The sequence below is a fragment of the Barbatula barbatula genome (assembly GCF_947034865.1).
Source record: "Barbatula barbatula genome assembly, chromosome: 18".
Lineage (NCBI taxonomy): Eukaryota > Metazoa > Chordata > Actinopteri > Cypriniformes > Nemacheilidae > Barbatula > Barbatula barbatula.
Window position 1 is genome coordinate 5,274,518 of NC_136781.1, and position 24,258 is coordinate 5,298,775.

The 24,258-nt window shown below is 38.2% G+C and overlaps 1 protein-coding gene across 2 annotated transcripts in view; it reads left to right on the plus strand.

Annotated features, from left to right (window-relative positions):
• Positions 1-24,258, plus strand: part of ldb2a (LIM domain binding 2a) — a 48,585-nt gene that overhangs the window by 11,538 nt on the left and 12,789 nt on the right. For both annotated transcript variants that reach the window (XM_079480021.1, XM_079480022.1), the window contains exons 2-4: positions 3,267-3,369; positions 19,752-19,924; positions 22,179-22,301. In XM_079480021.1, the coding sequence (XP_079336147.1) occupies positions 3,267-3,369; positions 19,752-19,924; positions 22,179-22,301 (399 nt within the window). The remainder of the gene's footprint in view (positions 1-3,266; positions 3,370-19,751; positions 19,925-22,178; positions 22,302-24,258) is intronic.

Here is a 24,258-nt window from a genome sequence, read left to right on the forward strand (position 1 = left end):
ATGGACTAAATGGATAATCATACCAACCTGTTAACCTACAACCTTTTTTAACACAAGCCAGAAAAGTGACATAGCTAAACCAAACTGGCTGGAGTTCATGAACCCTTGACTATCCTGGCTGAAGGGATAATTATGGTCTTTTTTTTAAATGAGACACTCTTAGTCCGAAAGTCAAAAAAATATATAGATCATAAAGGGAATGCAGAGCTTTTCCTCCTCTATAGATCTCTTGTTTTAGACTATACTGTATATGATTTTAAAGATTTTAAATTTTTACAAGTGGATCGGTTCATTTTCAGATCAGCTTATGTAAATGCTAATCAGTTTCATTATAGTAATATGAGAAGTTAAGAGAATTGTATAAAAATGAAAATACCCTGATGATATCAACAGAATAATTGAACAGAGAATTTTGTTTCAGTTATCTTTTATGCTATTTCATATTTTTAGTTTGCATTTATTATTTAATAAAAAATGACAATATCATAAATATGATATAAAGGTGCAGTCAGGGTAAACAGCTGACAAATTGATGTCTAGAAATCAGATTATAAATGTGACAGGTGTTGTGAGGTGGCGATCATTGTCTATCTCGACCGACTTTTTCCTGTCTTCTCAAATGCGTTACTCAGTTGCGGAGCTAGAGTTTTATATATGGGGGGGCAGGGGGTGGCCAAGGCCACTTCGGGGGACCACAGACCATGGCATAAATTTTATGTGTAAACCTGACCTGGTATAGAATTATAAATAAATTAATAACTGGATTACAGATTAGAGGTACAAATTATAATTTACTTCCCAGGGTGTCACAAATGTATACAAAACAATTGCACAACGTAATGAGATTAATGTAATTATACATGTATGTAGGTCAAATAGATATATATAAAATATAAATGATGAAAATGATGAAAACAGTTTAATCCTGATAACTCGTTTAATTTACAAAGAAACATACATATAGTCTTTAAACAGATGTGGATAGAGAAGCATATCAGATGTTATAAATATAAAACATACTCATTCCATAGGACTGCAAGATTAAATCAAAATCATTGAAGCTGTTTATTGCTCTTTATGTTGTCGACTTGATTATTACTTTCAGATATTAGAAACATGAAATGTTTTACACTCTACAAAACAATCTAAAGGTTTTTTATGACTGCATTATTGCTGTTTTGATTCTCTAAGGAACACAAAAATCTGTTATTCAAACGGGAAATAGATAGAAAACAAACACAACATTCAATCACTAAAACACGTGATGGCTTTAGGTTATGACTACTGTAATGAATCTCATTCTTACATCATATCTCTACGCGGTTGATGATGATCAACTTTGTTAGCGTGGGAAGCTTCAGCAGAGCTCTTCTTCACCGGTGAATCATTTAAACGCCTCTGATTAGCCAGTATATTCATGGGATGAACTCTATTGGCTGTAATACTCATAGCTAAAGCAGAGTAAAAACCCTGTCATCAACATTCATTCATGTTCACCTAATCTGTTTTAGATTGACACTGTCGTAGTTGGTTTTTTATAATGCAAGGACCGTTTATCCCCTTTTATTTTGAATTTGGAGGGCAGTTTTGTTCACCTTGTTGTCATTTTTTTCCAAAGGAATCTGTTCTTTTCCGACCCTGATGTAAACAATGAAACAATGTATGTTGGGAACCGATACTATCTATTAATAGAGCCTGCAATGAAATGTTTAGAGTGAAACTTGTTTAAAATACGATGCTTCCTTCATGTGTATTTCTAAAGTTTGTATGAAGTACATGCTTAGAATGATAAAATAAATAGGGGATCTCTCTCAAGACTGTTTATACTTTTCTAAGATTAGAAAACGCTGGGAAACTTTGCATTTAGGCAACATGAAGGTGTACACTCCCAACTATTTGGGAACACTCCCAACACCAACTATTTTACAGTGATTTATTTAGTGACTCAAAAGTAACGCAAAATTAGTGTAACGCATAAGAACTCAAAGACAGTAATATTGTAATATATTTAATTACTTTTAAATGACAGTAAGTAGTAATATATAATGTATTACATTTTGGTGGTAACTTGCCCAACACTGGATAACACTATAGTGCTATGGTTCAACAAAACAACGTACCTGGCTGAGTCTGACTTGAAATGGCTTGCAAGCATGTACGTTTTAATAATACATTTAATTATTTTCTATCTTTTGTCAGTCTGACGAAATTTCTGATTTTGCGCAGTACAATCCATCAAACAACTTTTATCTGTCCTAAACGGATTCAAATAGTTACAAACATGACTGATCTTGATGAAACATGATCATAAAAAATAAAATATCGTTTTGGATTCTTAATGAATTTAGTTGACATCTGTGTCCGCCAATTAGCGGTTATCTTACCGCTGTCTTGAGACAGTGTGAATTTGTTTTCATGCATTGCACTTTGCTTGCAGTTAGCCTAAAGCCTTTATCGGACTACAGGATTCTCGGCCAGATTTCCCCCGATGTTCAGTCCATATTATCACGTAATGTGAAGCATTCACAGATCAAATCTTACACATCCTGAGAACAATCGGGCCGCCTAATGTCAAACATGTTGTTCTCTTTGAGATACTGGAGAGAAAGCAAGAGCGTGTCCGCGCCTAAACCTTTAACTCTATGACGAATAAACTTACAGGTAATCAGCGAGTCACATGCGCTCTGAACCGTGGAGCATGATCCGTACGGATCAACAACGATCCGTTTCACCACAAAATTTTACAGTTGTTAACTGCATAAATGTGTTAATGTTAAGTTGTCTTAGTCCAGCAAATAATGAATAAATATGTCAAATGTTTAAAATATTTAATATAACGTAGCCACTACTGTACATAAAAAAATGCTGGGTGTGCTGAGTCAAAAAGGGACAGATCCAACCTTTGGGCTGTAAATTAGCCAAAGCTGGAATGTTTTTAATGAACTATTGTTGGGTCAAAAATATACTTTTTCTGGGTTCATTTTGACTCAACGGTTGGGTTTGTCCCTTTTTGACCTAACGCTGGGTGTAAAATAAGTTCATGAGTTCATGGTTCATGAATATAACATAATTTATAGTGTATAACAAACTCTGTTTTGTAAAGGGATGTATAAGGAAACATCTATTATCTTGTTTGGTACACTGTTATAAGATTCAGTATTGGTTGTCATTTTGTGCTCATTTTAAATAAACTTGTGAATATGATGAAGTCTATCATGCAGTGTAACTAACTCTCATTAATTAATCGTGACTCTCTCTCTTCCCAGGAGAGCGACAGTCTGTGGTGGGACGCGTTTGCTACAGAGTTTTTCGAGGAAGATGCCACACTGACCCTCTCCTTCTGCCTGGAGGATGGACCGAAAAGATACAGTAAGTTTGATCTCGTACAACTTCAGCAAACATCAAATGAAGAGTTCAGATGCAAAACCCTGTAAAAGCCACCTCCGTCAAATGTGAGATTACTATGTTGAGTGAATGCGTTTCAATCATAGTATATTTTAATAATTTAGCTTAGAAACCCGCTAAATACGACCCTCTGCCCGGTCTGAATGAAAAATGCTAATTTAAACGAAAAGTCGTCTGACGGATTTAGAGGGTTTGCATTTGAAACCTACATATACGGTATAAAATCAGACTGTGGTTGGACTGTAGAGAACCAGATAGTTTCTGAAGTATTTGTTTGGAGAGGATTTGTAATTAGTAAACTGGCTGGCCAGGTCAAAGTAAATTATTTTGTCTGCCAGGTTGCCAGATTTACCTGAGCAATGTTGGCGAGTAATTGTTAGCAGTGAGCTCGCTACTGTCAATTTGGTCTTGTTTGCTTTAGCACCGTTAGTCTTTTTTTACCGTCTTTCTCTTCCGTAAGCATCACACACTTCCCCTATCTCTCTCTCTCTCCCTGTTCGCTCTCTCTCGCTCTGCCTCTCTGATGATTTGAGCTGCGTTGTCTGTCCTTATTGAGTTCTCGGCTTTTGGTTAGTCATGCAGAACACTTCGCCCGTTGCAAAGAAGGAGCGGCTCAAACTCAAACCGTTCACCGAAGCCCCCCTCCCTTCCCGAAACCTTTGTAGTGCTGATAGTTTCAGAAATATATACTTTTATTATGCAAAAATGAATATGCCATCGGAGTATGGGCTGCATAACAATAGAGTCAGCTTTGAGCGCCTTTTCAAGACATGAAGACATTTTTCCTCATTCACTTTGTGTAGCTTTAATTGATCGATGATGTTTCCTCAGGTGTGAAGTAGTAAGATGTTTAAGTTTAAAAGAATGTCTCTCTCGCGATGAGTGACGAACAGTATACTAAGACTAAAGGTCTTGTATGTATGGTAATTATATTCGCAGCATGTAGTATTTTGTGGTCCTCACAGGCGGCTTTTAAAAGTGGAAAGACCAAAGTTGCACAAGCTCCGGGCGCCCAAAGGGAACCAATCCCGCATATCGATTGCGGGGGGAAGCTCGGTCCGTCTCCAGTGACAGCTCATCTTTAGTCTTCAGAAATGACTTCTCTTAGTTTCAGTCGCAAACATACACCCTCACTTCATCACTGTCACTCATACGCACACACCACCACTGCACTTGCTTAGGCCCTCTATAAATTGCTTGATTCTTACTGCACAGAGGATCATTAGGTATTTCAGCTTATACAGCAACAAGGCTCTTGTTTTGTTCTTGGTTGTCAGTATATGATGTAATAATCACTGTTCAAGTTCCATTCGGTTCCTCTGATTTTCATCAGCTTATTAGGCCACTTTTTTGTCAACAGCTTTATGTTTTGTTTTAATGTATAACCTCTTTGTACTTTTTATTAGAAATAAGCACATATCCTACACATCCAATATTTAATTTTTATCAGATTGGATTTCACTAAATACCGTTCTTATTGCTCAGCTGTGACATTTGGATGTTGCCAGGAAACCTCAAAAACATGTTTGCGCTAATCTAAAGTTCTCTTATTAAATGATTTCAGATCAAATCATATTTTAATGCTCATTTGTATGTTCATTTGGTAAGTAGCCATGAAATAAGCCAGTTAATGTACAGTGAGCAGGTTATTGTGAACCGATTTGTATGTTACAGCTGTTATTATCTATTTCGTCTTGTGTATTCTGCAGTTTTGTCAAATGGGTTAGGAATGACATGGGAGTGATTGTATTTTTGAGAAAACAGTCCCTTTAACTTCTGATGTTTTCTCGATTTTAGTTTTGTCGTAGTTTATGTGCCTGTCCTCTTTCAGAGATGATTAATTTACACTCAACTCTTCTCACAGATTTCTTTATTGCTCTAAGAAAAGTCTCCGTAGCGAGAAAAAAAAACGACTCTGGGGACTCAAACATATGTGATATAAACTGTGGGCATTATTTCACCACAGTTCTATTGTGGATGGAGAGATAATGGATGGATTGTTGAAATGCATAAGTTTAAATGGCTTCACTTTCTCTTCTGTCTTTCACACCCATTTGTTCTCATTTAACTTGATCTTGTGTCTCTCTCTCACTCTAAAGCTTATGGTCTGTCATATTCATTCTCATTTCCACTCTCGTGCACTTTAAAGAGCAAATAATGCTCTCTTTGTCTCTATTTCTTTATAGAGATTTGTCAGAGAAATAGAATGTGTGTTGAGCATTTGTGTTTTAAACTACTTCTGAGTCAAAACTAATGCTAGTTATGGTCTGCTTGGCCAAAGCATTTATTTTTATATTAAAGGAGAACGCGAGGGCAGATATGTGACACACTATAACTCTATACTAAGCTGACTATCTAGACAGCACTTTAAAGCTTACTGATAGTAATGTTCCAAAAAGTGTTTCAACGAATAGCTCGCGACATTATGCTATTGTATAAGATGTTATCTTCTATGCCCAAATTTTGAGACAAAATTGTATGTATTATGCTTGTAAAGGAAAATCCCAGAATGCATCGCTTTGAGCTCAGGGAAGCAAATCGTCAAATTGTTTTTTGCAACTTGTTTGTTACGTATTTTAATTCTTATTAATATATTGCATCATTACCTTTGCAATGTGTTAACATCAGATTTATTTGCAAAACAGTTTGTTCAAAGACATACTGTATAAATACCTGAAATAGACTTTATATCTCATTGATCTGCATAAATTAGGCCTGAACGCAGGAGCACAACCAATATAGGCAAAACCATCTTTATTAAATAATCCAGTAAAAAGTCCTTTGCGTTTTTATCAAATAACCAGTTTTTCTTTTTTATAGCAGTTGTTGCCTTAATGCTGTGAAGTGCTACAGTTTAGTATTTTCTTCACAGTAAGCAGGGGAGTAATTAATAACCAAAACCCTGCTCTTGTTTTGGGTTGAGGCGAGGCAAGTTTCCAAGCGTGATGCAACGCTCCTGCAACTTTGACGCCCTCGAAAACTTTCAGCGCCGAGCCGGAGCACTTCATCAGACAATAACACAACAATCAGACGCACATTTATTAGCAGATTTGTGTTAGAGATGCTGCAGGTGCTTGTTATGTGAAATCATCAATGCCTTTGGTGGTTTTTGCTTCAGAATCACACATCTGTGTCAATGAAAGAGCGTGATTCAATGAATACTGTATATCAGGCTCGTGATTTCGATAATGAATCAAGGGTTGATTCGAGTTTTCGAGGATCTGAGGCCAGTGAATGAGATATTTCAGTCATGAATGTTAATTATGCTTTGATCATTTTGCATGAGGTGTCAATTTTAAACATTATTTTAGTCAAATGATTAAATAAGAATTAAAGCAGCTAATCATATCCTCTGACCTGTATGTCAATTCTGTAAGGGATTTTCTAACTGTTGAATCAGTCGGCGCGCAAAATACCCCTTAAATGCAAAACATGTTTTTTGCATTTGCAAATCATCACAGCACAAGCTGCAAACACGTGCTTTGCCAAACAGCACGTACAGAGAGAAAGCAGCCGTTCACACAGTGCAGGGGTCTAGATTCATTTTTGATCAATTTGTGGTTTACTGCATCTTAAAAGCACAATCGCAGTGATTGAACATCATTTAATGATATAGAAGTCAAATGAAGTAACATGAAGCAAAATGATTTTGAATTTCTAAAATAACTTTTTTGTAAAGCCCTTTACCCATATCCTTATAATGACATTTCTGACGTTATCTTTATTGGAGGATTTGCATGGCACATTTAGTAAATAATAGTAAAAAAACATTATTCGTATGATCTATTCATTTAATTCACAATTTGAAACGATTTACAGACCTTTAATTGTGGGGGGACATTCTAATGTTTAATATGGCTCGGGAAGAGAGAGAGAGCAGAAAGAGAGAGAGAGTTTTGATTGACAGTGTGGGGGTAGAGCAGGCTCAGCTGCAGCCCAGCAGTGAAGACACAGGTCTCTGATGACTGACAGCCCAACTTTCAAAACAAGCTTAATGCGGTCTCTGTGTTTGTTTGTGCCTTTTAGAATGGCGTGTCTGTAGTAACTGATTGATATTGTTTGCAGATTATAGAGCAATGTTAAATGCATTTGTGGACTGGATGAAAATGTGTGTGCGTGTGGCCAACAGGAATAGAGAACAGCTGTGTGATGGGATTTCTCTTCTCTTCCTGCTCCGACTCTCCAACTCCTTATTCATCCAAAATCATATCGACTCTGCTGTCTGTCTGAATTCACCTCCGCGTCAGCATCAGACTACGTGGGTGTGCATGTTTGCGTGTGTAAGGTTGCGCAATAAATTGCCATGCCAAAATGATACTTTTGTATGGTGTCAACATGTTGTGAATTTTGGTACCTGATATGGGTGATCGTGCGATGTAGTTTAACAGTTGCTTTTTGTACACATTTTTGTGCTATTATTAATGAGAATAAGTTCCAATTCCAGGAACATCAATTGATCAAAAGTATTAAATTGATCCTTGTGTAGGATCGCTTGTAAGTTGCTTTGGTAGAAGCAAATTCATAAATAATATGTAAAAACAGAATGCCCGTTGCTAAACGCTGGTATCTTACTAAAAGCTAAAATATGTGTCCCTGTAAATTGTTACATCATGTAAGCGGGTAACAGGTGAAGTGTTTACTGTGTCCATTAAAGCTCTCTAAAATGAGTAATGCACTGTTAGTGTAGGTTGTGTGTGTCAGAAACAGGGGTAGATACTCTGTCACGGTGCACGGTAGATTTGGTAAATATAAAGTCATGAAAAAATTAGAAGTTTTGAGAAGCCTGGTGCACTTTTGAGGCCAGAATCTTCCAGAGAGTCAACATGCTCCATACATTATGAACGAGAGGCTCTTTCCCCTTACACACTGGGAGACGGTATAGAAAGTAGACAAACACACAGGTGAGTGCATTGAGCACAGGCTTTTGCACATAGTTTGCAAAAGTACACAAACACTCACAAATACACATAGCTAGCTATATTGATAATGCATGCATTTGGATGGGCTCTTTTATAATGGACTAATGTAAGACTAATGGAAAGAGGATGTATATGCGTGTGTCATCAGGATATTAAATGTTTATGTAGCTCTGTTTCCCCGCCGCGATGATGTTATGTGCGGAATCGGGACCAAGGTTGGCTCCTTCAAGATGACTTTTGACTTTTTTACTCGTAACTCAATCTTAGCTTCAATTATAAGCTTTGGTAGGTGTTAAATTTATGCAGATATAAAATCTTAACAGTTGGGAAAAACATGTGTGATATGGTATAATATAAATTGGATCAATTAATCAGCGCATTCCCCAAAACAATTTCACAAATTTAGTTTCCAATTCCTACACCTCTTTCGTTTAGTTTTCTTTCCTTCCTCTCTTTTCCTCCCCTGATCTGGCTTTAAATTTAATCCGCATCCATCCACTCTACTTGAGACGAGTCTCTGTTCCTGTAGACCCGGCATCAGGTGCGCGCAGCAGTAAAGAGGAAGGTTATTTAAACAAACCCGGCAGGGAACCTCCCATTCCACACTGTAATTCACTCAGGAGCAATAGGAGGGGGCATCGGATTGATCGCAGCACAAAGGGAGGAATGGAACACGACTTCCCATGTCCCTTTATCAGCAGCAAAAACAAGGCCGTATCTACGAGTATCATCTCAAGCCCAGCAGTGGGCTAAGAGAGGCTTAAATGCTGCACAGAGTCCTGACAGTGACAATGATACACACTTCAAGAGTCCTGCCGTGTGCCAAAAACTTTGGAGATGGTTCTCATACAGGAAAAACTTGATGGAAAGATTGCTTAAGAAGATCCCATTGGGCCCAGGCTCTTAGAAACAAGGATTGCGAGAGGAGGTTTTACAAGCTCAGGCCACTAGAGAACCTTATTAAGATCTGCCAGGAACTTTTTGTTTTTCAGGTATTTGGAAAACTAAACTGGTGTTTAAAAAACAAGAAAAAGATGCTCATCTGAGGAACTTAATGCAACATTTATTATTCTGTACTGGCACTGAATTTCACGCCAGTGCTGTATGTGCATGTGTGCATAGAGTAGGTCCTTCTTTAACCTTTTCCTTGCTTATTTCCTTGACTTGTTAGATGATTGGATGTTTGCAACTTAAAGGTCTAGAGTGGGTTTTATAGGGGCCACTAGCAGTGAGTTTGAGAATAGCAACCAATCTCTCAGTCCTCCACTCTCCCCTCCCTTTCAAAACACGACGGTGGCCACCACAGTACAAAAAGATGTCATCGGCTTAGACAGCGTGTTTTCTCATGTTGAAGCAGGGAAGAGATCATGTGGGTATAAGTAAAACTGTAGAAAGAGCGATGTCTTATTTATTACATCAAATAAAGGGTCTGTGGATTTTAAGTATCAAAAGAAGGATACAAGTAGGCAGGAGCTAGGACCTGTCTTAATATTATAAAGACTTTTTTATAATAGTAAGCAGATATGCGTTAGGACCCGCGGTAAGGTTACTAAGGCTTCTAGCAGAGATACTCAGATATCTACCGAGATACTTTCCAGCAGAGAGACATTGAAGAGAAAGATTGTCTAAAAATTAAATCTGAGGAGGTTGCTTTGATTCGAATCAGTATGTGAGTAACATTGTTTGTTCGGTTTGTTAGAACGAAGATATGTTGTATAGCGTCATTGTTTATCTGGAACCAGTGTGCTGCCTGTATATACTCGTGTTGTCTTTGCTTATTTAACCATTTGCATTATTATTTGCATGGTCTAAGCTATGATAAAGCTAAGAATTTCACAGCACATTTGAGGGCAGAGCCAGCTAACAGTAAATAGCAATGCTGTTAAAGGCGTATGATCCGACCGCAAGATAGCAGTTAAGTTAGTAGATGTTTTACCCCCCTTTGTAAAGTCGGAGGGTTTGTAGCCGTTTAGGGCTACTGTACAAAACATGGTGGCGCAACATTGCACATTCAATGTATGTAGCCCTGCTCTGTAGAAATAGCTTATTCTAAGGTAATACAAACATAACGGTTAATTACATATGGTTTTTATAAACCTTTGATAAAATAGTTTAGTATATTATATTGCATATCTGTCAATAGATCCTCCTAAAAATCCCACATTGCTCCTTAAAAGGGATAGTTCACCCAAAAATGAAAATTCCGTCATGAATTACTCAACCTCAAGTTGTTCCAAACCTGTATACATTTCTTTGTTCTGTTGAACCCAAAGAAAGATATTTGGAAGAATGTTAGCAACTGAGATTTCTGGAGCACCATTGACTACTCTTGTAGGAAAAATTCTAAATTGTAGTCAAAGGTGCCCCAGAAGTGTTTGTTTTCCTAAATTCTTCAAAATATTATATTATTACATTATATTATATATGATTATTTCTGCTATGATATATATGTATATGTACACATTATTTGGCATATAACATTTTCTTTGATATTGTGCCTACAGTCACATGGAAGGAATATAAATTATTTTTCTCTGTAAAAAGTATTACCACCACACTTCTTAAGAACTTCAACAAATCTAAAAGTGGATGTTTAAAAGGCTATTTATGTCATAAAACCTCTATTTTTGACTTTCTTTTGCTGCTAATAGTGCAGAAATTTGAAAAAAATATTGTTACATGGCTTAAGATATACATACTAAGAGCGTAGACTGCATCTGAGTATTGTTTTTATGTTGATGGAGGCTGAGCAATTCAATGAATCAAATCAGGTACATAATGGGATGTAATATTGGTTATGGTTGTGGTGGCAACCATCCGGAAGCCCCTGAGGAAGAATGTCCCCCATGGGCATGTGGTATAGCTTGAAGGGAGAGTGGGCCAAGCCAGATTCTCTTGAATTATGGATGGAGGGGAAAGAAGGGGGGTGGATCAGGACTCATGGGAGATGCATCGCACACACACACACAGACTTAGTGGTGTGAGGCCAAGCGTGTTGTGAGGGCGGTTTTGGGTGAGTGGAGCTGTTCGCCTGTGTTTCGTTTTGGTGCGGATGTCTTCAGGGATTACTGCTGGAGAGGGAAGAAGTTGGAATCTATCAGACAACCTCTCTCCCTTTCTACACATCAATAAGTTGTGATGAGTCGGAATATTCTCCTGTGGTGTATCATAATCACGGCGCAATATTGTCTTTCATATCTGTTGAATCTGTTTTTTAATCAGTCACCAAAGCACAGATGATACAAGACACTGTGGCCCCACAAAATCCACATTTAGAAATGTTTCATTATATTTAAAAGAATAGTTTTAAACATGTTCAACAAACGATAAAATCTTTGAACTATACTTTTAATTCTTTGCTTTGTCGCTTGTTTTTTGTGGCTTTACTGTGTACCCTTTTTATGTATTTATACAATAATGTATTTATTAAAAAGCACAGGGATACTTATACTTAAGCTCTGTAGTGTTTCAAAAGACATTGAATTAGCAGGCTGATCCTGCAAGCAACAACCAGGAGAAAGGCCAACCAAAGGGTTTGGGTTTCCAAGTAGCCTAGAAAAAATCCTGTGCATACGTTGTACTTCACCATATGGAGTACGAAGATTGTGGCCATGTTATCTTTTTTCTTTGCACGTAAAATATTTTATTCACTGAGATCAATGCACTTTGACGAAAGTTTGGGATAAAGAAAGAAGAAAGGGAGGAAAGAGATTGAATTAAAGTTTAATGTAAGATGAATATTTCATATTCTGGGTGCTGTGTGTGTGTCTTCAACTCTTTCCTCACACATTTTCTTCACTTATTGGATGGGACTAGAATGATATTTGCACCTAAAGAACTTACGACTTAAAGTATAAATATTTAGTGTCCAAAATAATTTGATAAAGTATTCGGACACTCTGGTATGAATGATGCATTGCACACAACATCAAACAATCTACATGCAAATATTGATAGAATTTCACATTTTTTTAATTCAAATTTCTTATTTTTTTTTACATTTTGTTTAACAAAACCTGTGATGTCGGGTCACACTGTACAAATAATTCAGAATTAATTGTTCCATTCTGGTTACAATAATTGCTATACATTTTTTGGGGGGGCGAAAATGCAGTGGCTTGAATTAGCCACCATTAAACTATCAGCTAGATAGCAAAACTACAATACGCATTTCTTTAACAGATCATTCTCTCTGCTTGTCCAAATTCTGTTCTCTCACATCTCTATTTGAACTGATACCTAATCATTATTTATACATAAATCACACTTTAAATCTCAGTGTTGTTCCAAAGAGGTTAAGAAATGGCGTCGTGGGAGAATATTTCTGCTGCTTTTGCATTTTGTACTGGGAATCTTTGTGAGAAAGAAAGAGAGAGAGAGTGGGTTGTGTTGTGGAATGGAGTGATTGTCCCCAGAGAGATAATTACTGACAAAGAAGGGCAGGGCGAGAGATGTTCTTTTTTCATTTTTTACCAGATTCTTTTTGGAACTCTGACTGAGTGTCTCGCGCCAAATGAAAATCGTGCATGCCTCTCGCAGTCAGTCAATATTGAAGTCAAATAAGTAAAACCGCATATGTGCTGTTAGATACGTTCAGTGTAGCGTAGAGATTTGACACCCTTTGTCATTTTTGCACGCTTACGTATTTGTTGCTACCACTTTACAAGTTCTCACAGTGCGTTTTATAAATAACAATGTATTTGCATTGGTGGAAAAAAAGAGTTTATGAGAGGTGGGATCGTTCAGTTTTGGAAAGTCACAGTGTGACATGAATAAGTAGGTGTGATATTTTCTTTCTGTTTTCTGAACCACTAATAATGCTGCTGTTTCTGCGTCTAAAAATACTCACCTGTTTTTAATGGGACCTCACCTGGGGTAACACAGCCACCCACTGTGAGCGCCTTTGTACTTAATATTTCTTCTCTTGAGTTTTATAGCAGAGAAACTGTGTTTCCAGATTTATAAAAGTAAAAGTGATGGACCATCATTTCAATTCTAATTCCATTTTAACACCTCACATATTAATGTGCGCAAATTCTTAAATCTTTTTTCTTCAAATGTCTTTCTTTTTTCATACTGAAAAATCCTCAAATAACTTGTCTGTGCCCTTCATGAGTCTGACCTCTCTGTCGTGTTTGGCATACCAAATGATTATTCATTCTGTCCGTCTTTCATTTACCTACTTTATGCCTGTCGCTCTGCATAACCTCCCTGTCCACTAGCTCCGAGTCCCCTCGCTTCCCGCCGTCTGCTGCGCCTCTTGAAACTAAACTCCTCACTTGTCTTTTTGGCTGGAAGTGTTGGCATCCATCCTGGAGCCTACACGCAGCATGAATTAATGTGCCTAATTAACACGACGTTAATTATTTGTAAATTGCGTGTTTGGGTACACATTACTTGAGAGGCATATGTTGCGCGGCGTGTTAGCCGAAACAAGTGACTGCTTAATCCAATCTCTGGAGTACTTGCTTCTGTAGATGGGCCAATCAGTCTGTAGTCCCATCAGAAGGCGCAAAAGACAAATGAAAGCGTTCACAAATTGTATTTTCAAGAGAGAAATTTAAAAAGAGTTGGATTTGAAAAGCTTCTTCAACAAGTTTAAATAAAAATTACAAATGTTTTTCAAATTTGTTAGCATTTTTTGTCCGACACAAATAGATACGTTTTTTTAAATGAAATATTATTTTATTTAAAATCAAAATTTTATTTGTGAAAATGAAATAAGTTATGTTTTTCAATAATAGGGGCTACACATGTTTGTACTGTCAATGCATTATATTTGTAACTGGTCCTACTCGCCCCGCTCCAACAAGCATCAGTCCGGCATTCATCGGATGTGTGCGCCTGGCCAGAAGTTAACTTCTGGTCTGTGTTTAGTTATAATATAACAAATTAATTTGTGTTTAATTTTCCTAAATGTATATTCATATTTTATTGTATATTAATTGTATTAAATTATATTAAAACTACTTAACAGTTATTGATTCTTTGAAAAATACGAACTCCTGGGGGTGTGCGGGGGAGGAACTAAATCACCTGCACACAATAGCCTACATCAGGGGTCACCAAACTTTTTTCTCTGGGGGCCACATTATCGTTCCTGACTGTGATGGGGGGCCGGGTCAGCTATATAAATTAGAATTGTATGAACCAGACCAAAATGACCACCAGCAGGGCCTCCCCACTACTATATCAACACTTGTTTCCTGGCACATATTTATCTATCTTTACTAGTGGTTTGCAAAAATAGTAATCAAGTCTTCACACTTTGTTTATATTTGAAATACCACAGATATTCCATTTATTTATTTTCAAATAAAAATAACATAAAAGCTGTCAAGGTAAGAAACATCTGCCTAGTTGAGGTGATTGACACTGGCAAAGGTGAGTGACAAATTATAAATTATAGGTAGGCCTGTTAATATTAATAATAATATAAAGAAAAGCCTGGAACTGTCTGTGTTTCGGGCCATGTTTTCGGATGTAGTTGACACAGTGCACAACCACCTTCATGACAGACGCCCACTTCAATACTTTGCAGCATAGTGCATGCTGGTGAATCAGACAGTGGACTTGTAGTGGGGGGGGCAAGCTCTCGTTCCGCGAATTCGCTGTTCAAGCGCCCTACTAGCCCCCTCGTTGTGCCAACCATACTAGGTGCGCCATCCGTAGTGATGCTGGTCAATTTAGACCAGAGTAGATTTAACTCTTCCATTGTTTTGCACACTTGAATAAAAATATCCTCTCCTGTCGTAGTACCTTTGATACTTTTTAGAGCTGCCAGCTCCTCAGACACGTGGAAGCTTGCGCTAACTCCACGAATAAAAATGAGCAGTTGTGCTGTGTCCTGCACGTCATTGCTCTCATCCATGGCCAAAGCAAAACACTTGAATTCTGACGCTTTCTTATTCAGCTGGTCATACACGTTGTCCCCCAATTCTTCGATTCGCCTGGTCATAGTAGTTGCGGAGAGACTCACCGCGTTGAGCGCATCCTTGTCGGGACACACCTCCTCGGCCACAGCAAGCAAGCATTCTTTAACATAGTCCCCATCAGTAAATGGCTTTCCATGGGTAGCTATTAGGTGAGCTACCTTATAGCTAGCTCGGACAGCAGCCTGGTTGACCTGAGTTTGGCGAACGAATACATTCTGTTGTGCAGCCAGTCCACCTTTCATCTTCCGAATCCTGTCTTCTCTTGCTTGCCCTCGCAAGCTGGTATATTCTTTGTGGCGCGTTTCGTGGTGACGACGCAGATTATACTCTTTGTAGACCGCCACACTTTCTTTATAGATAATACAAATTGCACGGCCCTTACATTCAACAAAAAAATTATCGTTGGTCCACTGTTCTTTGAAAATTCGGCACTCTCTATCCACTTTCCGTTTTATGCTCGACATGCTGTCTTTAACATTGACAGTTTCGCGTGCGCTGTCTGTCACTGCTTAATCTCGAGCATGCCGGGTGACAAAAATTCGGCAAATATTATAGGTCATTTTATAACTAAATATAATTTTTTTACTGAAAAGAATCAACAAAATACCAGATGCAGACATGTTATCATTTTTCAAAAAGCAAAAAAAACCAAAAACTTTTGGGGATTCTCTCAGAGGGCCGGTTCAAGAAGCGGGGGCAAAGGGGGTGGGGGACAAGTCAAAGGGGGCTGGCGGGCCTGAATCGGCCCGCGGGCCGTAGTTTGTTGACCCCTGGCCTACACCATTGCATTATCCCTGCATAACTATTGATTCACTATAGGTTTGTGTTGTATCTCGGTCATCGGTTAACACATGGGCGGGCTGTTTCTTTTGCCTTGCCGTGCTTTTCCTGGAGAATTGCCCAATAAAAGTAATAGGATCTCTGTTACAAAACACGGGTCCAGACTTATAAAAACTATCCGGAACAAGTTGGAGTGCTGGGGGACAGTGTAAAGCACAGAAATACTACGTCATACGTCCAATTCAATTTGACAAGTTGACCATGCATGTTAAGCATGAGAAGCCTGCATGTTTAACATTGTAAATACGTCAAGAGGCATGAAACACTGTTGCGTGCCCCTTTAAAATTGGGCCACATTACGTTTGTTTATGTTGTCGCCGGTGAAACCATCTATACAAAGCATTACGTTACGTTTTAAGAATGTTTAAATTGGGACTAACATCAAGAGAAAAGAAAATGGTACATTTGTTGGGTTAAGAATATTTTAGCAATTAAGTATATAGCTTATTGTTTTTGTAGAAAAGTAGAAAAAAAGTTGTTAAACACCCGGTGCAAAGCGGTGCACCCATGGGCGTGTTGGTCTAAAAAAGAGGCGTGCTCAGGGGCAATGTTGGCTCTTAAAAGGAATTGAAGATGACACTCTGATTGGTTTATTGAATGTTACGCCCAGAAAACACCTGCGCCGTGCAAGTTTCTGTCTCGAGTTTAAGTGTAATGCACAATAGTCCCTGTACAACTATATAGAGATTAAACAGACCATGAAAAGGGGCCTGAGGGAAGTTTTTATATTTTTATTACTGGCTATTACTTGCACAAGGGAACAAAAGTTACAGATAAAAATGTCCCTCAATGCCAGAAATAAATGTGCAGCTTTTATCTTGAGATTCATTTGTCGGTGCTGGAGTTTAGTCCTACTTGCAAAACTATTTTCCCATATTTGTCTGGGTGGAGACCGGTCCTGGAATCATGGTAAGAAACAATTGAATAAAAAAGCACAGCATGACTTCATGGTGGCAGATTTCTCCAAATCTGTAGTTTCACCATAGCATCTTAAAATGGTTCAGGCTTGGGCCAACCAAGCAACTACCCTTGAGATGAATGGCAAAGCTAATGGACAGATTTCTCTAGATATTTTTGACCTCCTTGATATGGAGGTAGGGCTGTTACAGTGGCAGTTTTTTACCACCGTGGCGATAATGGACAAATTAACTGCTGTGGTTGGGAAATATATGTTATTTATATCAATAATATTTATATTATTATAATGGCGTGTAGAAACCACATCACAAGTGGAAGAGAAATATAGACCTTATTTAAATATACTTTTAGAAATAAATAAGGTTTAAACATCCGTCCATGTTTAATGCGCGACTTGTGAAAACGTCATCAGTGAAACGGCACACTACAGCATATAAAACATTTAAATAAACATCAGTAAATAGTGAAAACTTAAATAATATAAGAAAGTTAAACATTAAATAAAAAAGCTCTTGTTGCAGTGACGGTATATTTCACCACCGTCACGGCACTTTACCACCGCAGTTGTGCGGTTGTCACGGCCACCGTCACTTCTACCCAATTACTTTCTACGTATATGCAGTCATCTCATGTGTATTTTTTTGTGTGTGTCTGTGATTTTATGCTCTGTGGTTAGGCACAGGAGCCGATATACCACAGTGCTCCAGGACTTTAGTGAGCAGTCAGGTGTGTCCTCAGTAACAACATCTCCCTTCAACGAGACACTTCTCACTGTCACCCTGCCTGTCAGCCATTCATTTTGTATCTTTTTCTTTCTCATGTACCTCCCCATAGCATTTTATCGCCCGCACTCGCGCCGTTCTTTCATTCACGGTCATTTCATATTTATTTTCGCCATCCCTCTGTACCCCATCACTCTCTCTCCCGATCTCTCATTAACAGTCGGCTCTCGTAAGTTCACTCTGTGTCTTAACCACTAGGGAGACCTCCATTTATACTCTCAAGCTAGCCCCCCATCCTCATTTATCTCACTCCCTCTCCCTGCCAAGTATTTATGTGTTGATTTAGTCATGCCAGACTTTAGCCAATTTAAGAAAAGGGTGGCGTTCACAGCGTTTCATTTTCTCCTATCGCGCGGGCAGTTTTCAACCAGTGGCGTTTGTCTTAAGGGAAGCTTGGTAAATGAAGTTCTCTCTCTCTCTCAGTCTTTCTTCACCTCACCCCCGTCCTGCACCCCTGTTCCGCTCCCTCAGGGCCACTGGCACAAACATAATTTCTCTCAAAGGGGAGTTTGACTGTAAGATGGATTATTTCTGCCTGAAATCAGACGCTAAGCTGGATAAGGCCGCTCGTCCGTTCAGTTTCAATATTAAAATGATAAGTTAACGCTGCAAAGCCACTCGCGAAAGCACAAGTTGTCTCTGCAGGCGTGCCTGACGTACTTTCTCAGGCAAAGATGTCCAACTGAATGTACTTTGTGATGTTTTATACTCTTAAGGTGTTTATTGGGTGGTTCTGGTGTATTTTTAAATTTTTGTGATGTTTCCCAAATAATGAAAGTTTGTTCTACTGCATCAAAACGTTCATCAAGGTCATTTCGTAATCTGAGCAGAAAAAATGAATGTCTACCTCAGGCCACATACCCAGACAGGGCTGTTTTGTATTGTTAAACCCAAAAAACAATGTTGCATACTTATCTTCAAGAGCAGGGAAAAAATATCAGACTTTTCACAAGACCTCTCCAGGTTACTGTAAACGGTGTAAACACATTAGCATATTTTGTATTAGTTAGAATAATCTTTAATTTTTGTAGGTAAACAGTTCCAATTGTCTCACTGTGAATGCATGAACCGCAAACAAACAACTTCCTAGATAATATATATTTTTAGTTTTGTTTTTCTGAAGCAGAAAATCTGAATGTTTGACTGTGACCGGTGTATTTTAGGTTGGCAATTTATGCTATACCTTCCCGCACGTCTGTAAAATGTCTGCTAAAGATCTGGAGATCCGGCAAATGTCTGCTGTGAAAAAAGTGTAAAACTTAGAAAAAACATACTTTTTAAATCATAAACATCTTACAGATATCTTCTAAATGTCTACTTGACGTCTGATAGGAAGCGTCCCATAGACGTACTGTAGAAGAGAAAATACATCTTGCAGGTGTAAATGCAGACATCAATGAGACGTCTTCGAGATGTATTTGTGCTGTCAGTGTTTAATGTGCGAGTTTAATACAAATGACATTTTTAGATAGTCCGCAATGAAATAAGAAAGGATTGATAATAAGTATAGGTTATGCCAAACCTTTAAATCCGGTTTACACTATCACATTAATTTAGGTTTGCGATTTTTCTTTACAATGCCAAATGGTGCTGTATTATAACAATGCATCGCATAAAACATCTGCATTGTCCAAAAATGTTTTTGACAATACTGCATAGAAATTAAAGTGTAGCCTTATACCTGCCCAAGTATAATGTTACCCGTGAGGTCTCAAATGGGGTTTTAGACACTGGTACTTTGTAGTGACTTTCAGTGAGAAATACGTAGCAACCACTGAGAGTTGCAAATTGCAGTGTGGGGGCCGACATCTAATTAATGCCACACTCGCTAATGTAGTGTGACAAACAGAGAGAAATTAAGAGGTGTTGTGAAATTTAGTGTCATTAAGGAATGCATTAAAGAAAATCATTAAGCAATGAATGTAAATTCAATCTCTCATTTCTCTCCGCAGCGATCGGACGGACCCTCATCCCCCGTTACTTCAGCACGGTATTCGAGGGAGGCGTGTCGGACCTCTACTATATCCTGAAGCATTCCAAAGAGTCTTTTCACAACTCCTGCATCACCGTGGATTGCGACCAGTGCACCATGGTCACGCAGCACGGCAAGCCCATGTTCACCAAGGTAATAGGATGGAAAGAGAGAGAGAGAGATGAAGTGTGTGTTTGTGTCTTACAATGCTGTGTACATTCTATGTGACAATTACGGCTAATCAGAAGATATATTATGAACCATTGAGATTTTAACGCCCTCAAAACTGACCTTGAAACCTTGGAGATGGAGAGAGAGAGAGAAAATTAAGAACTACTAACAAATAAATGAGGTGCAAGTTCAGACATGAAGAAATCAGATTCTCTGTTTGTTTACAAAACATGAGACATCTCTCCCTTGCACTTTTCCCTCATTATATTTTCGTAACTTCTGAGTGGAATGAGCCTCTTTATCTGTTTCCTACAGTTCTTACATTCAGTGTGATAAAGTCTGTTAACTGCCTAATAGAACAAACAAACATGACAGGTGCCATAATTTACTGCTTTAATCACAGTCATTATTCAATGTGTGTTTACTGAGAGAGGTCATTAGAAGTCCTTGTATAATATTTCAGGCCACATTGGACTCTGCTGTGAAAGCTTTTTATGAATCTGTTACGCGGTGCTCAACCTGTATCATCTTGTTCCTTAGTTTTTCATTAGTTTTATTGTCACAATGCAGTGAAAAATGCAGTGCAACGTCTTGATCTTTGATACGGTTTGATGTGTTTCATGTTTGGATAATATAAGTATTAAAATCTGTAGAATTGTACTAAAGCAAGTACACAAAAGCGATTAATGACAAATATTTGTAAATATTAAAAGAGTAGTTTCATCGTTTACTCAACATCATGACTTTCTTCAGTGAAACGCAAAAGTGGCTGAAGTGTAGCCAGTTGTCATAGATTTTCGTACCAGATTGTCAGTTTTGAATGCTTATATCTTCTAAATGGGATTTTGTAAGCACGTAGGAGCACATCAGTTTATTGACATCTTTAGGGTTAACTTTCATATTGATTTCATTGGGACTTTAAGCATTACTGAACAATTTGATGTAAATCAGATTATCAGGGTTTAAAGTATAATTTATATTTAGAGGGCCATTGCCCTTTCATTTAACCCATTATTTCTGTTAGCATATGACTTTATTCTTCTTTATTCCATTTGAACCACTTAAACCATGTCACATTATGAACAGATTTTATGTTTCCACCTTGTCCATCAAACACTTGATCGCACACTGATATAGACTAATCCACTCTAATCCATAATACCTTATGTATTTATCATAAGAGAGAAATGGACCTATTACTATCAAATATGTTCCTTATACTAATCTTATACTTTATGTATTCAAAGACATAGTCAGTTTACATTTTAACCTACTGAATGTTGCCTGTGTATCCACTGTTGAAATTTATTTTCTACTGCATAAATTTAATAAATATAGTGTGATGTGAAGAGGATTTTAAAAAGTTTAGTCTAAAAGTTCACAGGACCCGAAGTGCCAAAAGTTAGAGAAACTGTCATGTTAAAAGACACAGAGGCAGAGCACTGCATCACCAGAAGAACGAGAGAGCAATGCTTTTGTTTTCACTTTGCTGTGTCCTTATGTTACGGTAAGGAGAGATACTCCCGAACGAGAGAGATAAAGACAAAGACACAATGAGAAAGAGATGAAGAGAGCATTTGACGAACAAAAACAGAGAAATTCAGAGAGCAGAAACCAACTGAAGACGAAGTAGTGGAGAGACAGTGTAAGAACGTGAAGTGGGGGTGGTCATGTGACCACGTTGCGCTTTCCCGCCAGCCTCTTTTCTTGTTGATCCTCCAGAGACCATCTGTGCTGAGGGCATTGATTAGAGTGGCTCTGGCGGATTACATCTTCGCCGTTGCCATGCCAACTAATCAGCTGACGCTCCCCCCTCTCCAGTCCCCCTTCCTCCTCCGGTTGCCCCAGCAACAGAACGTGGGGGTTTACAAGAAGCGCAGCTTTAAATTCAGCAAAAAAAATTTCTCATCCTGTATTTTCTTTTAATAATTGGTTACGGTTTATGACATCTGCGTTATTCAGCATTTCGTTGTTTTGTGTTTGTAAGCTTATCTCAAGAGTTTCCATTTGGCTGCTCTTTGGTTCAGGAAAACAACATCAACACCGTTCATTAAGACAAGCAAACTCGGACATGAATTAAATGTACATACTGTATATAAATCCCCTGCTATATTAAGATGATGCATTCTGTGACCACTTTGTTTTACTCAACTTAAAAACTGAATGCCTTGAAGAGTGAGATCAGGGTCTTTGACCATGTTTGAGGAGATTGATTTTGATGTCTGTGCATTCTCAGGTGTGTACAGAGGGGCGATTGATTTTGGAGTTCGCCTTTGACGATCTGATGAGGATTAAGACGTGGCACTTCAACATCAGACAGTATCGAGAACTTATCCCACGAAGCATTCTCGCCATGCACGTGAGTTTGATATCATTACTCTGTCCTAAAGCTCTTCTATAGCAATACAGTGTGATGCTACATTTACATGAATGCATTTGTCAGATGCTTTTATCTAAAGCTACTTAAATTGCATTTAAGGTATAGATTTTATCAGTATACTGTATGTGTTCCCTGGTAATCGAAACCCACAACTTTTGTGCTGCTATTAGTTACACCGGCCACCTCTAGTTTGAGGTCAGATGAGTTTATACGATGATTGGATCCGCGACTAGTTTACGAAGTGGCTCATTTGTATGAATTCGTACGATCTAATATGTATGTTTTAGTACGATTTGCTTTCGCATCAGTTATGGTTTGGTTTAGGGGTGGGATTATTGGAGGGGCTTCTGTAATGCTTTTTTCAAATAATCATGTTTTCGGTTGATTCACATTTTACGAATTCATACAAATTAGCCACCTCATAAAATAGTTACGAATTGAGACCAGATTGGATGGTCGTGACCACAGACTAAACCTGAATTGACAACCGAATAATTTCCCACAAGGCATTGCTGACATTGCACCTCACTTGCACAACGTGTCATGCTCATGTACAGTATTTCAGGTTGCACTGATGCAGTCTGTGCCTTCAGCTTGTTATACGTATTTTCTTTAAACATGAAGAAATTCAGAGCGTTTTTACAAACTAAATTATTTGGGGACATCACCGAAAAACCTCCTTTAAATAAAATGGAGACAATTATGGGGTCAAACGAGAGTATATATACAGGGTTTAACCCTGACAATATGCTGCAATAATGAAATGAAGAACGCAGCTTTTCATTTTAAAACCGAAGGATTTTTGAGCCCAATGTGTTGAGCTTCAAATCACATTTTAAGCCCAGTAGTACTCTCAGCCCAGTAGACTTCAGGGTAGTTTTTCGAAAGTTTGTTCACAGCAACTCTGTGTTCATGTGCAATTCACATGCTCTTAAATTGGGCCCTTTGGGTATAGACACAAGATGGAGAGAGAGAAGGGGTTGGGGGGTGGAACAAGGGAGAAAGAGCTTTGAAAGATTTTTGACAGGGCAAACAGGCATGTAGAAAAGTTGCTGCTGTGGGTTTGATCGACTCATTCTTGTCCACGAGGGAAAAACTGTGCAGAATTCAAGTCAAACTCATCTGATCGGGATTAATGAGAAAAAAATTTGGTTTACCGGGAAAACCACATTTTAGCTGTGCTGTACTTGAATATTTTACAATTCCTGATCGGTCAAAAGACAGAAGCCTCACAATCGTACACTATTTGCTTAGTGCTCGTGACATTTGATACAATGTAGTTTGATGAACATAGTTAATGGTTTTACCAAATAGCCAAACCTAACCAAAGGTGGTCAGTTTGTCTTTAAACTTGGTCTACCTGGCTTGCTGGATTTAGGCATTTGTCAGCTATGGAGAGGCTTTGATGAGACAGGCAGACCGGTCTCATCCATCACAAATTTTTATTTCAGATTTAGTCAATCAATATTATCAACAGTTGGTGCAAACAGTGGCGCAAAAAGTGGTTATGCGCTATATACACCATGGGGGGCGCCAACGCGATGTTTTAAAAAATGTGAAATAATAAAAGTTATATACATTTTTATAAAATTTATATAAGTTATTGTATATATAAAAAGTTATATACATTTAAGAGGACTAACAGGCTAGGCGGCACCGGTGCCCTCATAAGATTCCATCATATAATTTATTTAGACATAAAAGGGTAATATCGCGAGTGGGCGGGGCGCCGTGAGTTACGTTAAGTACGCAGTAACATTGGTGAGTTGTCGTTGAAGTTTCATTCATTCATTTTCTACCGCTTATCCGGGGCCGGGAAGTTTGAATTTGAAAAAGATGGATAAACCAAAAAAGCTGTCGGGGGCTAAAAATAGAAAAAGAAAGATGGAAAAAGGAGTCGTCCTGTCAAGGGATGCGACAGCAGCTAAATACGTGG